Source organism: Haemaphysalis longicornis, unplaced genomic scaffold (genome assembly GCF_048455015.1).
Source record: "Haemaphysalis longicornis isolate Haplotype H1 unplaced genomic scaffold, Haemaphysalis longicornis Haplotype H1 scaffold_10, whole genome shotgun sequence".
NCBI classification, from domain to species: domain Eukaryota; kingdom Metazoa; phylum Arthropoda; class Arachnida; order Ixodida; family Ixodidae; genus Haemaphysalis; species Haemaphysalis longicornis.
The window spans coordinates 69,188,780-69,203,252 of NW_027526204.1; the positions used below are offsets into that span (position 1 = coordinate 69,188,780).

General features: G+C 48.4%; 1 protein-coding gene across 6 annotated transcripts in view; it reads left to right on the forward strand.

Annotated features, from left to right (window-relative positions):
* Nucleotides 1-14,473, forward strand: part of LOC144158685 (uncharacterized) — a 41,734-nt gene that overhangs the window by 6,750 nt on the left and 20,511 nt on the right. For all 6 annotated transcript variants that reach the window (XM_077689725.1, XM_077689723.1, XM_077689727.1 and 3 more), the window contains exons 3-4: nucleotides 1,151-1,213; nucleotides 13,739-13,883. In XM_077689725.1, the coding sequence (XP_077545851.1) occupies nucleotides 1,151-1,213; nucleotides 13,739-13,883 (208 nt within the window). The remainder of the gene's footprint in view (nucleotides 1-1,150; nucleotides 1,214-13,738; nucleotides 13,884-14,473) is intronic.

Consider the following 14,473-nt stretch of genomic DNA (forward strand, 5'->3'; position numbering starts at 1 on the left):
GTAGGTGAGTACCAGTAAGATGCAGCTGTCATACACTTTCTTCTTCAGGGACAATGGTAGGCTGCCATTCATTATCTTATTTATATGTCATGTACAAGAGTGCCTCAATTACCTTTCTTCCTGTTTTTGGTCGCCACTTCTATTCCTCACCCTGTTGTCTACGGTGCCCTGACACAAAAATCCTTGACACTGACCGTCGAGCTCAATGAATGTCAAGCCAGTGCCTCATGTGCGGCGTATGCGTCTAATTGTTCTTTGGTCGAGTCGCCCTTGCGCCAATGAACAACACATGCAACGAAAGTGTTTAATTGCACACTCCTTCCAAGGGCAGAGGTGCGGAGAGGAGGATGAGGGGAAAGAGCAAGGCCCTGTGCCATCATTCAAGGAAGCACTGGCTGCATCAAAGTTCAGTGGCGAAAAGCAAAAACGCCCGTGTGTACAAGATTTCGGCGCACGTTAAAGATCCCCAGGTGGTCAAAAATTCCCCCGCATTTCCCCGAGGGGGAGAATGTGAAAGTGCGAATGCACGGTTGTCGGCCCGCTTGCGGCGCTTGCGCTCGGCCCCCGCAGCCCACCGCCTCGCCGCCTTCTCTTCCATCTCTTCCATCGGGTTTGTAGTATCACGTGTACACCACGCAGTTATCAAGCCGCTATAACGCCGCTGAGTCGCCAACGCACGCCGCTGACGACGTAGTTTGAATGCGTTAAAGATATAAGGCGCGTTACTCACACTGATATCAGCGTGGCTTCCGTGGCTTAGTCGGTAGCGCGTCGCGCTGCGGCCGCAAAGTCCTCGGATCGAAACCTGGCGCCGGATGCTGTTTCTTTTTTAAATATAGAGGAGCACTGCGGACGCCGCCGACGCCGCCGCCGCCGCCGCCGGCGGTGGATGGTTTGGGGTCGCTTATAAAGTGCATTCGCACTTAAAATAATTCAGAGTCCTCCATTATGGCGCGCCTCATCGCCTGCGTTGCGTGGGCGCGTTAAACCCTACCATCAATCAATTGATCAATCATCCAAGTTCACTGTGCGGTCGTGCCAAGTGTGCTAAGTAGCGCCTCTGTCATGTCTTGCGGTGCAGTGAAGTGCACATTCACTCGACAAACTTGGCTTAACCACTTTCAACCACAGTACTTTTTGCTCTTTTTAGGCACGCAGTGCTCTCTCCGGCTCTTCAGCAGTACAGGAGCCCAAACAGGAGAGGAGTTTTCAGGTAAGGATGGGTGATTTTTTTTACATGCACACTTTAGCTACTTTTATGTTATTTTATGCATGCGGGCTGTCCTGAAGTTTAAACTGTGCTTGCTTTTTCCTTAGAAATAAAAAAGCACCAGTTTTTCCTCTCCTTGGGTGTGTTCATCAACAGGGGAGGAAATTGTAAGGCAATCGTTCTGCTGCGTGCGGTATAAGTGTGGTTCACCTGTCTGTGAAGCAGAATAGAAAACTGTTGCACTGGGGAAGTTCCGGATGTAATAATGCAAATACGACAAATTGAAAGGGAAGGCAGCTGTACTAGACTGGGTGCTTTCTGTTACTTTTGTGCCCTCTTTTACAGTGTTACATCACGAATCTCCAGCCCTGTGTTTGTTAAGAGAGAATATAAAAACGAGTGCCTCTGTTGCTGGTGTGATAAATGGAAAGGCACATTCTTACGTTGCTTCAGCTTCAAAACTCAGCCTAGCTCAGCTGTTAACAACTGCATGGGGGAAGCAAGACGTGGTTGAGGTGAGCCAGTTTACGTGTTAATGATTGGGATGGTAGGTTGGCTAGAAGGGCTGTGTCACAGCCCCAGGTATGACAGTGACTGCTGATGACTTTGTGGAAAAATAGCTGAGGCGCTTCGAAGGGCACAGTGCATGTGACAAAGTAGTGGTCATTGTACATTCTTGGGTCTCAGTTGTGGGCTGCATGAGTTGGGTGCTTTGTCTTCTTGCACTTTTGCGAGGAAAAGCCAGCCGTTCTAAGTTTTTTCATCACTTGAAGGGCTCAACGACTGCAAGCCAGATGATGTCTTTTGTAATGGGTTGCACTGAGAACAGAGCCATACTGCTACCTGATGATGGCTTTTTTCGTGGGACTCGGATGATTAAACTTTGCTTGGGCAGTCATCCTGATGCATTAAAAACCTGCAAAAATTTGGATCTGAATACATTAAAAGTATCCCAGCCCAAATTAAAAGAAAGAATTAGAGTAAGGCTGGACTTGTGTTGTGGAGAACTGACATCCGATGGACCGCAACTTAAACGGAGTGGCTGTTGAGAGATAGATGTAGAAATACCGCATTTACTTGAATCTAGGCCGGCCTTGATTCTGGGCCGACCCCCGAAATTCGGCAGGTCGGAAAATAAAAAAAACTTACCTTGAATGTTAGCCGAATTGAAAAAGCTAATGGATTGAGACTAGAACATGCACTTTATTTTTTTTAGGTGCTTGTCGCAGCATTGTCAATGCTCACTCGCTGGCTGAACCCAAACTGTGAGCTGCTTCATAAAAAGAGTGACCCAGCCCCTGTTCGCCTTGAACTGAGCCCTCACGATGCCTCGAACGTTGCAATCTCCCTCACCGTTCCCTGTATTATCTCTGTCGTCACAGGCATTCCACCCTCTCTTTACTGCTTGGTAAAGCCAGCGACTTGTCCACCTTGGGGTGTAGATCTTTCTTGCGTCTTGTGAAGGCCATCCGCTTGGTGGCGCAGTCGAAAAGTTCGTTCCGCTGCTTCCACCATCGGTGCACATTCTTCTCGTTGACTCTGAAGTCGTGCTGTGCTTGGAGGTATGAAGTTCTCTCGGCCTCCAAAACTACCTTCCACTTGAAAGTTGCGGTGTAGTGGCACTACTTCGTGGGCACCATTGTACCGCGAACACGGGTACTTCTCAAGGTTATTTCTTTCTCAAGGGTACTTCTCTCCTTGAATCCAAGCTGACCCTCGACTTTCGTAAACAACTTAAAGAAATAAAGTATTGGCCTAGGTTCGAGTGAATACGGTAGGCAAAGACGAATAATGCCATGGAGAGGTGATAGGAGAGCTTGATAGCAAAGAATGGATTCAGGCAGCGCAGAATGGGAGCAGTTGGAAGTCTGATGAAAGCGCTTTCATCCTTTCGAAGGCTGCCTAATTTGTGTTCAGTGCACATCTTTAAAAATTTCTGGCGCTGCATTGCCAAGTTCTGGGCTTTGTAGCTGTTTGCGCACTCAGCAAGCGAAAAGCAAGTGTGGTCTTTTGCTGCCGCATCTGGTGCCGTGTATTTGCAGTCATAAAACCGCACCTTCCACTTTCAATATTTCGCCCAGACAGATGAATCTGATGGTAGCAGTACAGTAAAGCCCCCTTATATCGAACAGCGCGAGGATTGTAAAATAGTTCGATATAGCAAAAATTTGATATATAAAGAGAAGCAAAAAAAAAAACTTACATGAGAGCAATCTTGCTCGCGGAGTCACCAGCTAACGCTGAGCTCTTACCACCCTGCAGTTCACTATTGATACAACACTTTTTCGGAAAGAAAATCATTTATTGGGGCGGAAGAACTACGTGAGTGTAGCCTGCTTCTTGGAGTGCAACGCGTTGCTGGTGACTGCTTGCTCCACGGTATCTAAACAGTCGACAAGCACGAGACCGCTGCCCTTAATGGCACTGCAGTTTCGCTGTAGCAGGGCCGCGGCTTCGACAGAGCGGCGACAAGCATGGATACACGCGAATAACGGCGAACCCAGCAAACCGAGCAAGTGCGGGCAGCGAGTGGGGCGGACTTGAAAATCGGTGACACCGCAGCCCACAGAGCCCAATTTGGCGCTTCCAGATCCAATGGCATGCATGCGTGGAGCTGGTCCACTCTGCCACTGCCGGTTTGGACGCACCCGAGCTCGCGCGGGAGTCGCAAGCGACACTCGCGCCACCGCTGCGCGCCGATGTATTGCGGGAAAGCCAGAGACCGTGCACGAATACGCAAAAACGTGCGGCCTCAGTTGCTCACCGCAGAAATCAGAACTTCTGATCATCAAACCAAGACGCAAGAACGGTGAAAAAGACAGCATACGACTCGCCCTAGACGGCGCCAACATAGACCCAACCAACCAAGCCCGCATCCTGGGAGTCATCTTTCAAAACAACAGAAAGTCAGAGGCATCGTTGTATAAGCTCAAACAATCCACAGATCAAATAATCAATATGATCAAGCGGGTAGCCAACAAAAGAAGAGGCTTCAAAGAGGATGATGCCTTAACACTAGTACAAGCGTTCATCACGGCACGCATAGTGTACATGGCACCTTACCTCAAACTACTTAAGAAAGACAAGGATCAGCTCAACGCTATCATACGAAGAGCCACCAAAACGGCGCTGGGAATACCAATGCACTCATCAACGGAAAGACTCCTTGGCATGTCAAAACACAACACGGTAGAAGAAATAATCGAAGCTCACTTATCAAACCAAAGAGTCCGACTCAGTCAGACACCGACAGGTCGACGAGTCCTCGCCAAAGTAGGATGGCAAGAAGCAGAGAGTAAAGAGAAAGACCGCCTACCCAAAGAATGGGCCAACAGAATAGAGAGTAAACCTTTACCCCGGAACATGAAACCAGGACGCAATGATGGCCGCCGAGCAGCGCGTACAAAGACCATCGTAAAGGAAATAGACCGAGAAGAAGATGACAGAACGCTTTACACCGACGCAACAATACCTAAGGGCACCACAAGGGCCACCCTGGCGATAACAACACGGAGTGAACTCATCACCTGCGCCTCCATCAAGACGTCTCATCCAGAAGTGGCCGAAGAAACCGCAATCGCGCTTGCACTAACGCAACCACAAGTAAAGAAAATAATCACGGATTCCCAAAAGGCATACGCCAGCTACAGAGCAGGTTGGGTGTCTCTCGAAGCACTTAAGGTACTGAAGAAATGCCGCACTCCCACCAATGGAAAGGTGGAGCTTATATGGACGCCGGCACACTCCGGGTTGGAGGGCAATGAACTAGCCCACCAACTCGCCCGAGAAATGGAATACCGGACAGAGGAGTCAGAGCCACGCGCCATCACCAGCTATAGCGACATAACGCACTACTATAAAGAACAAAGAAAGCGGTTCCCTGACCCACACAAGTCACTGAACCGAGACCAACAGACAGATACAGGCTAGGTCCTTTCCACACCCTCTCCTTCAAAATAAGATGTTTCCTGAACGCTACACCCGAAATTGCCCCTTTTGTAAAAAAGAACTCGGCACGCTCCGCCACATAATCGGAGAATGTGATTTTACCAAAAACACCCCTCCACCCCTCAACCATTCCCCCACTACCCCCTCCCTCACCGAGCGATGGGAGACCTTGCTGATCAGCCCCTCTCTGGAAGACCAAATCAAGCTGGTTGCCAGGGGACAAGAGGCCAGAGAGGCATATGGGTCTCAAGAATAGGGAACCACTCCCATCGACGACGCCGGGAGAAGGCGTCGTAAAATCGGTTCAATAAAGTTGTTTCTCTCTCTCTGTCGCATGCCTAGAGAGTGAAAAATCTCGCGTGGGAGAGTTCGATATATCCATTGTGAGCAAAATCGCGTTCGATATTAAAAGCTTTTAATGCACGTCATTTTTACCAGAATTATGCTCGGGTTCGATATAGGCAATAATTCGATATATCCGTGTTCGATATAAGCGGGCTTTACTGTATTGCGCCTTTGGACATTCCAACGCATGATAATAGTGCAGTGTGGAGCATATAATGTAGCTGAACAGCTTGATGCACAGGACCAGATATAAAGCGGGTTTTTAAGGAGAAAGCGTGAGATTTTTTTTTCAAGCTCGTGTGTTGGGAGGCACAGAAAATTGGCGGTATGAGCAAAAAAGTTGCAGTTGGGGTCACTGTGAGGCAGGGATTATGCGCCGGGAAATGGGAACAGCAGTGCGGGAGAGGGTCGAAGGAGGGCCCTGAAAAAGGCCATTAGAGCGTGCGTCAGAAAAAATTGCGCCCACCTCCCCGCGAGGGGAACCCTGTGTAGATGCGACGCATCGTGGGGTTCACTTGGTGTTTCCGTTGTATTGATTCTGAAATTGCGTGAAACGTGTTGGGAACGCGTATGATTATTATGTTTTATGATTATTATTATGTTTTATTGGCCAATCTTGGTCAATCTCTCTAAGTGGTATGCTTGGGGCTTCGCTGTCGCAACGACCTTTACTCCATTATTGTTGCTGTAAGTGGGAGCTTCTTTTCTTTTATTGCAAGTGTTAATCATTGCCCCATCATGCGTTGTATCAGTAGCTTCTTGACGTAGTTTGAATGAGTCAAGGATATAAGGCGCATTCGTAGCATTTGATTCTGTCTTGGTTTTGTGGCGCAGTGGGAAGAGCACCATGTACCTTGCGTTCCGCCCACAGGGTCGTAGGATCGAAACCGGGCGGCGCTAACTATTATTTTTTTTTATAGTGTAGGGGGAGGGGTGTGGACGGACAACAACGCCGTATGGAGGGACAAGGCGAGTGGATGAGATGCAGTCGCATCTAAAAGGAAGCAGCAGTGGCAAAGGAGGGTAATACTAACTGCCTTGAGGAGGCTTCTGGTGATGGCTAGTGAGTAGGATGAGCTTTTCAGGGTGCTGTCGGGGGGGGGGCTGGTCAAGTGGTGAAGGTGCCGCTGCAAACTTCACATCCACGGGACGCCCAACTAGGCTTTTGCCTTCCCATTTCTAAAAAGCTCCAAGGGTCCCCCAGTCCCCCATATTGTGACCAACAGTCTGCCTTCTGTAGGACTTTACGCATAAGCATAGTCCTTATAAACACAGCGACCCAATCGTATTAATGGTTGCAGTGGAGTTTTGGGGTGTCCGCTGATTGATCAGAGCAGCTGGAAGCTGATTTCAGCGTTGGAAAGACGTAATCAGGCATCAAACGATTGTGCGCTCCTCTGCTTCAGCCAGGGCCCAGAAAAGAGGAAATGAGGCTCACAAGTCGCATGAAAACCAACCATTCCTTTCTTTGGCAAGCCTGCACAGACAATGATTTGCGGCGCCACTAGTTGTGTGTGAAACATTTTGCCTGTAATTAATGAATGAATTCATTGTCATCTACCATAGAAAGGAAAGTCCATCAGCATGTGTAGTTTGTCTCTTCTAATGGAGCACGCCAGAACACCTCCTGGTGTGGTGGTGTGGGAGCATAGGGGTAAAAGACAGGCAAATGAGGGAGAAGAAAGAGTGGGCGAGGATACATGTATACATACAGTGGAATCTAGGTGATATGAATTTGGTTGATATGACTTTTCCCATGAAGCGAATTTTTCAAAATTCCACAACCAAATTGCATTGTATATAATGTCAGAAAATTTGAACGATCCGTACGCATTTATCACGCTGGTGCGGGTGACATGAAAGCGCGAGCCGCATGCAGTCGACCGTGGCGTGGAGGGGAGGAGGGAGTGTTGGTGCAGCCGTGCGGCCTTGGTTGCGCGCAGGCCCAAAAGCATGAGTCCTCTCCCATCGACGGTAATCCTTCTCGGGGGGGCGTTTACAATAGCGGCAGGAGAGGTGCTCCGAATGAATGGAACGTTTACCCTCTCTACGCCTTCCTCCCCTCTCCCCCCTCTATTGTTATCTCCCGCTACGTACGTTCCGTTTTCGTTGTGACTTCTGTTTCCACTGGTTGCAGCTCAGGCGCCTCTAGCTTCCCTCTTGTGCGATACTTTTCAGTTCAGAGCACATCAGGGGCTCGCCTTGTCGCCGCAGCTCGCTTGCTGGACCAAGGTAGAGCCACACGGCGTTCCATCGTAGCGGCTGTTGTTGCGGCGTAACCCAGAGGCTTTGAAAGCCAAGCGGTTTATATCGTCGTAAGCATTTGTAACTCCTGAACCTCTGCCACCTGTTATGCATCTCCCTGTTGTTTAGCGCAAGAAAAACTCCAGGTACATTTGAAGCAAAATATATGAAATTAACTGACAGCACCTGTGTTCGTTTAGTTCGGAACGCTCGTTGGACTGGTTTTTTGCGATAGTAAGCGAAAAACAGTGGCGGTGCAGCGCCGGCACATGCGGGAGGGAAAGCAAGCGCAAGAAGAACAGAACTCCCGCTGGCGCTGTTTCAGGCAGGGGACGCGCAAGCACTGCGAGGGCGGGAAATTTGAAATTGGTCGGACAAACTCCGTTGAATTCATCAGGAGAGGAGCGAGACAGGGTGGCGAAGAGCGTGATGGGTGGTAAGAGTGAGTGGATAACGGTGCCACAGCCCATTATGGTGAATCACTGCTCTGCACTTCCGACAGCTTTCGCATTGAGTGGAACGGCTTTAATTTTTCTGAATAAACCACGGCTGGGGTGGCGTTCAGGCGTTTCCTCTCGTTTCTTACGGTCTCGCCGTTTTGCCTCCTTCACATTCCTCGTTGTCCTGCCTTGCCGTGGTGCCTGTGCCGCTTGTGCGCCGAACCGCATATGGCTCGTTTTTGCATGAGGTGGCGATGGACGTACGTTCTTTTGACGCCCGCATTGATGATTCAGCCCAGCACCATTGCGGAATCTTCTGCCTCGGTTGCTGTGCTTAGCGGTGGGAGGAGCCTCACAACTTGCGCCAATGGGGAGATGTGCGCCTAATGGTGGCAATTTCGAAACTCTCATAGCAGCTGGCTGGGCCTCCTCCGTTGCAGATATTTGGTGTGGATGACATTTTGTGGTGCAGTTTTTTGCCCACATTATCAGCTCCGTTCTCGCATGATCAATTTAATTTACGCCTTGAACTGCATTTAACAAAAGGTTTGAAGCAGTCCGCTGAGCTACCTGCCCCTCTTTACGGCAGGACCTAATGCCATGTTGCCGCCGCCTGTCACATGGGCGGCGTGTTTCTATGTGCAGAGACCTTCTTTTTTCTCGTTTGCTGGTGATACGAATTTTGTGGTGATATAAATATCTTTGCAGCCTCTTGTGATGTGTATCACCGAGATCTCACTGTATGTACAGGGCAATAGATTATAGAAAAAAAAAAGTACACTCACGGCCACAGTTCTGTTTGCTATTGGGAGGGAGAGTGGAGCGCTGGGAGGAATCCTGAGGCGTCCATGTAGGAACCCAGGGCCAGCTGCCTTTGTCTTTTTGGCACGTCTGGAGATAGCGAGCCACTATGCCACAAGTTGATGCTTTCAGAACGTGCTGATAAGCGGCCATCTTTTGCATCGCCAGCAAGTGAGGCAGTGGGCAAAAGGAACAGCAGCAAAGTCCTGCGTTCTGATTGGGCTGCATCATCACTACCAGCAAGCTCCTGCTGCTGTGGAATTCGCTCTTCCTAATACCAAGAAGTGGCAAATGCGCTCCTCAACTGAATAAAATTAAAGTCAGGTCTGCGATTTGTTAAAATCTTGCAGCAGCAGCAGCTGATGTTTACATTGTGCCCGAGTTTCTGAGTTTTAAGTAGCATCCCTTTGACTGATGGTGATTAAAGAAAGCTTGATGGGTACTTGGTACACGCATGGTTTGTGCATGTTTTTGTTATAGTGTGCTGCTTCTTATAGTGTGGATTTTCGTTGCTCCTGCAACATGCAATGCACGCTTGTTACAGCGGATCTGGCAACAACGGACTTCCGGTTACAACAGACTGTTTCTGTTGTTTGTTTGGTCCCCATGCATTTTAAGTGGAAGTACTAAGCTCATCCCAGTTGTAGTAGGCTACTGGCTACAACAGACTAAATTTTAGGCGAAAATTGTTTTGACTGAATGTTAATAGCAGGCTTCCACTGTGCCAGCACCCAGTATGCTTTTGCTTTGATTATTTTAGTGAGGAAACTGCTATGTCTCTCAACATTGTTGGCACAGAACGGGTTGTTCGTACAGCCAAGCGAAGCCAGTGGCGGTAGCCTTTGTTCTTTTTTTTTTTTTTGGAGGGGGGGGGCGGGGCAATTAGTGGCAGGGTAGCTGATTTTACTGTCGGATAAACTAAGCATAATACGCTGTTGAGCATGGCAACAAAAAGGCACCATTACCAGCATTACTGGCCTGTCTAAGCAGACAGTCCGCTCAATCGTCAAGAACAATGTCACTGCCAAAACACGCGAGTGCGGTGAGATTGAAGAACAGCGCTCTCGATTGCACAAGTGGCGGACCCGGAGGTCGGGGCTACCCTCGTCACAGTTTTTTTTTATGTAACAAAAAACTCAGGTTTAGTGAATTTTGGCATTTATTATTCCCATGCGCGCGTAGTTCCCGTTCCGTTCAGTGGAAAAGGTAAGAAATGCCTCAAGCAGGGAGATGGTTCTCAGCCATTATGTGAAATCTTCCGCTGGCTCTCTGCAGTGCAACAGGTTTACGTTGCAATTTCACAGCTGTCTTTTATAAGTGTATTTTGGATCGGCCGTTTTACGGGCTAGACTAAGATCATTAAAACTTCGGAAGCTGCATTAAGGGAATGTCAGGCAGCGATCTGAATTGTTTGATCAACAATTTCGGGTAGACCAGCCTCGTCGCTAAGGGTTTGAAAAGAGCCTGGCAAATTCTGCTGGCCTTGACTGATTTTTATAGCTGGTTAGTAATGGCTCCTAGTTATATTCTAGCTTTATTTGCTCAGCTTTGCGTGCATTTCTGCACACTCGGCCGCTAGTCATGGGCCTTTTCCAAGTGCTGGTGCTAAGCTTCAAAACAGCGTTACGTGATTCTTTTACCCCGCTTGAACGCCGTGCAGAGATACTGCAGGTGTGTAGAAAGTACGAATTGTCTACAGCATTTATACGCAATACTGGGTAAAGTTCCCACATGGCGCTTCTGTTCAAATACTACTGCCACCCCTCCTGTTCAAATACTACTAATACTATGTTGCTGAGCACGAGGGTGTGGGTTCGATTCCCGGCCGTGGCGGCCGTTTTTTTTATGGAGGCGAAAAGCAAAAACACTCGTGTGTACGAGATTTCGGCGCACGTTAAATATCACCCAGGTGGTCAAAATTAATCCGGAGCCCTCCACTATGGCGCACCTCATCGCCTGTGTTGCGTCGACGCATTGAACACAAAAATCAATCAAATCAAATACTACGTACTTTGAATGCAGTGGGCATTTTTTCCAGGTTAAGAGGGTTTGTTGCAACAAACGTAGACTGTATATAAGCGGTGTACTTGGTAAGTAAAGTGGCAAGTTGTAGTAGTGCCTCTCACGTCACCAAGACTGCCGTACAGGTTACCATTCGAGGTGGGCCTTCAGGGCATTTGAGGAAATTGTGCCCCTTGCTGCAGCTCCGTGGCTTTAGTGTTATGCTTCTGAGCACGAGGTTGCATTCGATTCTTGTGTGGAGTTGCGGTTTTGTAGATGGTGATCATAACACACATGGTTAACGTTAATTCTCGGGCGAGTTCATGGCTTACAAAAAATGAAAGGCAGAATACTGATTATACACAAGACAATGGCTAAATATGGCCACAAGCGCTCACTTGCAACCACAGAGCAAGAACAAGACAGGAGAGGAAATGAGGTTTCCTGGCACGGCCAGATAATATCACAAGCACTCGTCATAGGTTAAAGGAGCCATGAAGACAAAATACAAGTTGGGTTTATTAGAAAGACTGCTTAGTCCCGATAACAATGATGCTGATATCATCGCAATCTTCGAACAAATAACGGAGATATTAGAGAAAACGTGTGAAGCAGTCGCGACCCCCTAGCCAATTTCCCGCAACTTTTCTATGACGTCACGAAACCTTGTTTGCGCGATTGGCGGCCGCCTAACTGACCTGTGGCGATGACACATGACTGGACGTCTGTAATGGGGCCTCTGGTTCCATTTGACCGCATCACTTGAATGCTAACGTGCAGTTAACGCACTGAAAATTGTTTTATTGTTGGCCCGTATGACGTCATTCTTGCTCATAACACGTCACTGTGGCGCAAAATTTGAAAGTTTTTAAATACTTCTTGCTTTTTTTTCGCAAAAAAAAACATCTTTTGTGGCTGTAATGGAGCTGAGTGAGATACTCAATCCTAGTTCTTTCAAATTAAATGAAGTTGTATTTTCTCTTCATGGCTCCTTTAAAGGGGCCATGCAGACAACAAAAGTTTTTTAAGTGCGAATGCACTTTATAAGCGACCCCAAACCATCCACCGCCGGCGGCGGCGGCGGTGGCGGCGGCGGCGGCGTCCGCAGTGCTCCTCTATATTTAAAAAAGAAACAGCATCCGGCGCCAGGTTTCGATCCGAGGACTTTGCGGCCGCAGCGCGACGCTCTACCGACCAAGCCACAGACGCGACGCTGATATCAGTGTTAGTGACGCGCCTTATATCTTTAACGCATTCAAACTACGTCGTCAGCGGCGTGCGTTGGCGACTCAGCGGCGTTATAGCGGCTTGATAACTGCGTGGTGTACACGTGATACTACAAACCCGATGGAAGAGATGGAAGAGAAGGCGGCGAGGCGGTGGGCTGCGGGGGCCGAGCGCAAGCGCCGCAAGCGGGCCGACAACCGTGCATTCGCACTTTCACATTCTCCCCCTCGGGGAAATGCGGGGGAATTTTTTTCATTAGAATCATACTGGCAGCACTTTTAATGCACACTTCACTTAAATGAGCTACCTAATTTGGGAAAAAGGGAATGACCATGCGATCCACTAGCTCATTTCCCACAACAGAACCTATGATGTCATGTGCCCAGCCCGGCGATTGGCTGAGGCCGGCAAAAGCAAATGCAAATTAGGCAGAACTTATAAGCTTGCTGAACGAGCTATTTGCGCTTACATTTAAATCAGTAAGAAGGTAAAAAGTGGAAGTTACGAAGTTACGCGTAAACATTGAAGTACCGATGCATACGGTTGTTGGTACTGCGCGCACTATGCTGTTTCAGCTGCATAGCGCTGCGGCCTTTTGGGGTTGTCTCAGACGATGCTGGCCGATTGGCGTAAGTGATGGTGTTTTACGTGACCATGTTTGTCGAGTGAACACGTTTCACGAAACAATTATTTTCTGCATTAGCAAAAACAAGCCAGGTACAAATGCAGTCAAAAACAAATGCAGAAAACGGCCTGCCGTGGTGTGGTGGCAACATCTAGGTTGACTGACGCTAAACAAGGCTCTCCAGAACATATGACATCATTGCAGACGTCACGAAAACGCATGATTTGGTGGGAGAATCAAAATTTTAACGGAAACTTATTAATTTGTCAGTGAATAAAACATCATTTGCTTCTGGACAAGTGCGGGGGGCACCACAAAGCATGAAATCTTTCGAAAAAAGCAAACTTGTATTTTGTCTGCATGGCTCCTCTAAGCTAGCGGCATCTGCCGCATGAGAAGAAACTGCGGAGCCGTCGCGATCGGCATTTCACTGCGCAGCCACCAAGTGAATTGTGGCCACTATCATTTCATCCATCAGATGCGGCTACCCTATCCTTCACCATCACAGCTATGAAACTTTGCATTACGCCTTGGTTTTCATTGCAACATTATGGGGTCGCTTGCCCACTCTTGCCGCAAAAGGCCGTTTCCCCTCCAATGTATTCTTGCTCCACGCTTAATACTGAGTAAGTGCGCACTTGTGGTTGCCCTTTTTTTTTCGTCTTTTATCATCTGTTTTGCAGTGTGTCCTCTCTCTTTTTCAACCAAAACAGCCTGTTTGTGCCTGGTTGAGGCATACTTTAATAGTTCTGTGCTGATCTAAATAAATTAGTAGCCATCTTCCACGTTCTGCCTGCAGTGTGGGTGTACCTTTGACGTGTAAAATTACAGTTAATGTCTCTAACCGAGTTGTGTTAACAGTGGCTTGTTACTGTTTTATCGCTTTTTTTTCCCCAGGACGTGAGGCCACCAGTTCCCAGCCCAGTGTTTCCTTTGAAAGACTGCCCACTGTGCAACTCGGTGTGGACAACACAGCAGGGGCTTCAGCGCAACTGCAAGGGAACCATGCCGGCTCCAGCTTCTCACACATTAGCTACACAGGGTGAGTAGTGTTATAGCTCCCTTGTTTGTCGTCTTTGCATTGCGAGGGTGACATCCACAGAAACAAAATGCAGTGGAAACTTGGTAATACATACCACTTTGGATGTGGCAAGTACTCTTGGGACGTGGCAAACCATAGCAAGAATATTGCTTCAGATTCATTGTTGCTCTGGAGGAGGTTATTTCTGGGTTTATCACCAAGCGCGAAGTTAGCACGTGCTTTCGAGAGGGAGCCTTGGGGGGCACAGGCGTGTAGAGAAGGGAGGCACGGTTGTGCTCTTTTGCTGCGGCCATATTGGCTCCTGGTGTGTTGGGATGTCCGGGTAGCATCGTAGTAGTGGAGATGCTTTCACTAGATTGTGAAACTCTGTAGACGTTGGTCTAACAAAACACCCATCCATAAAGTGAGTGCTGCGACACCATAAGCCCAATGCTATCACCGAGCAAAGCAGATGGAAGGAATTGTGCAGTCGAAGCACCGCCCTCTCAACATGCCACTCACCAGAAGGTGTTCACATAATGAAGCGCCTTTATGTGCAGAACAGCAAGGCTTTTGTAGTACGAGGTCACATTCTGTGGCTGATTTATGTC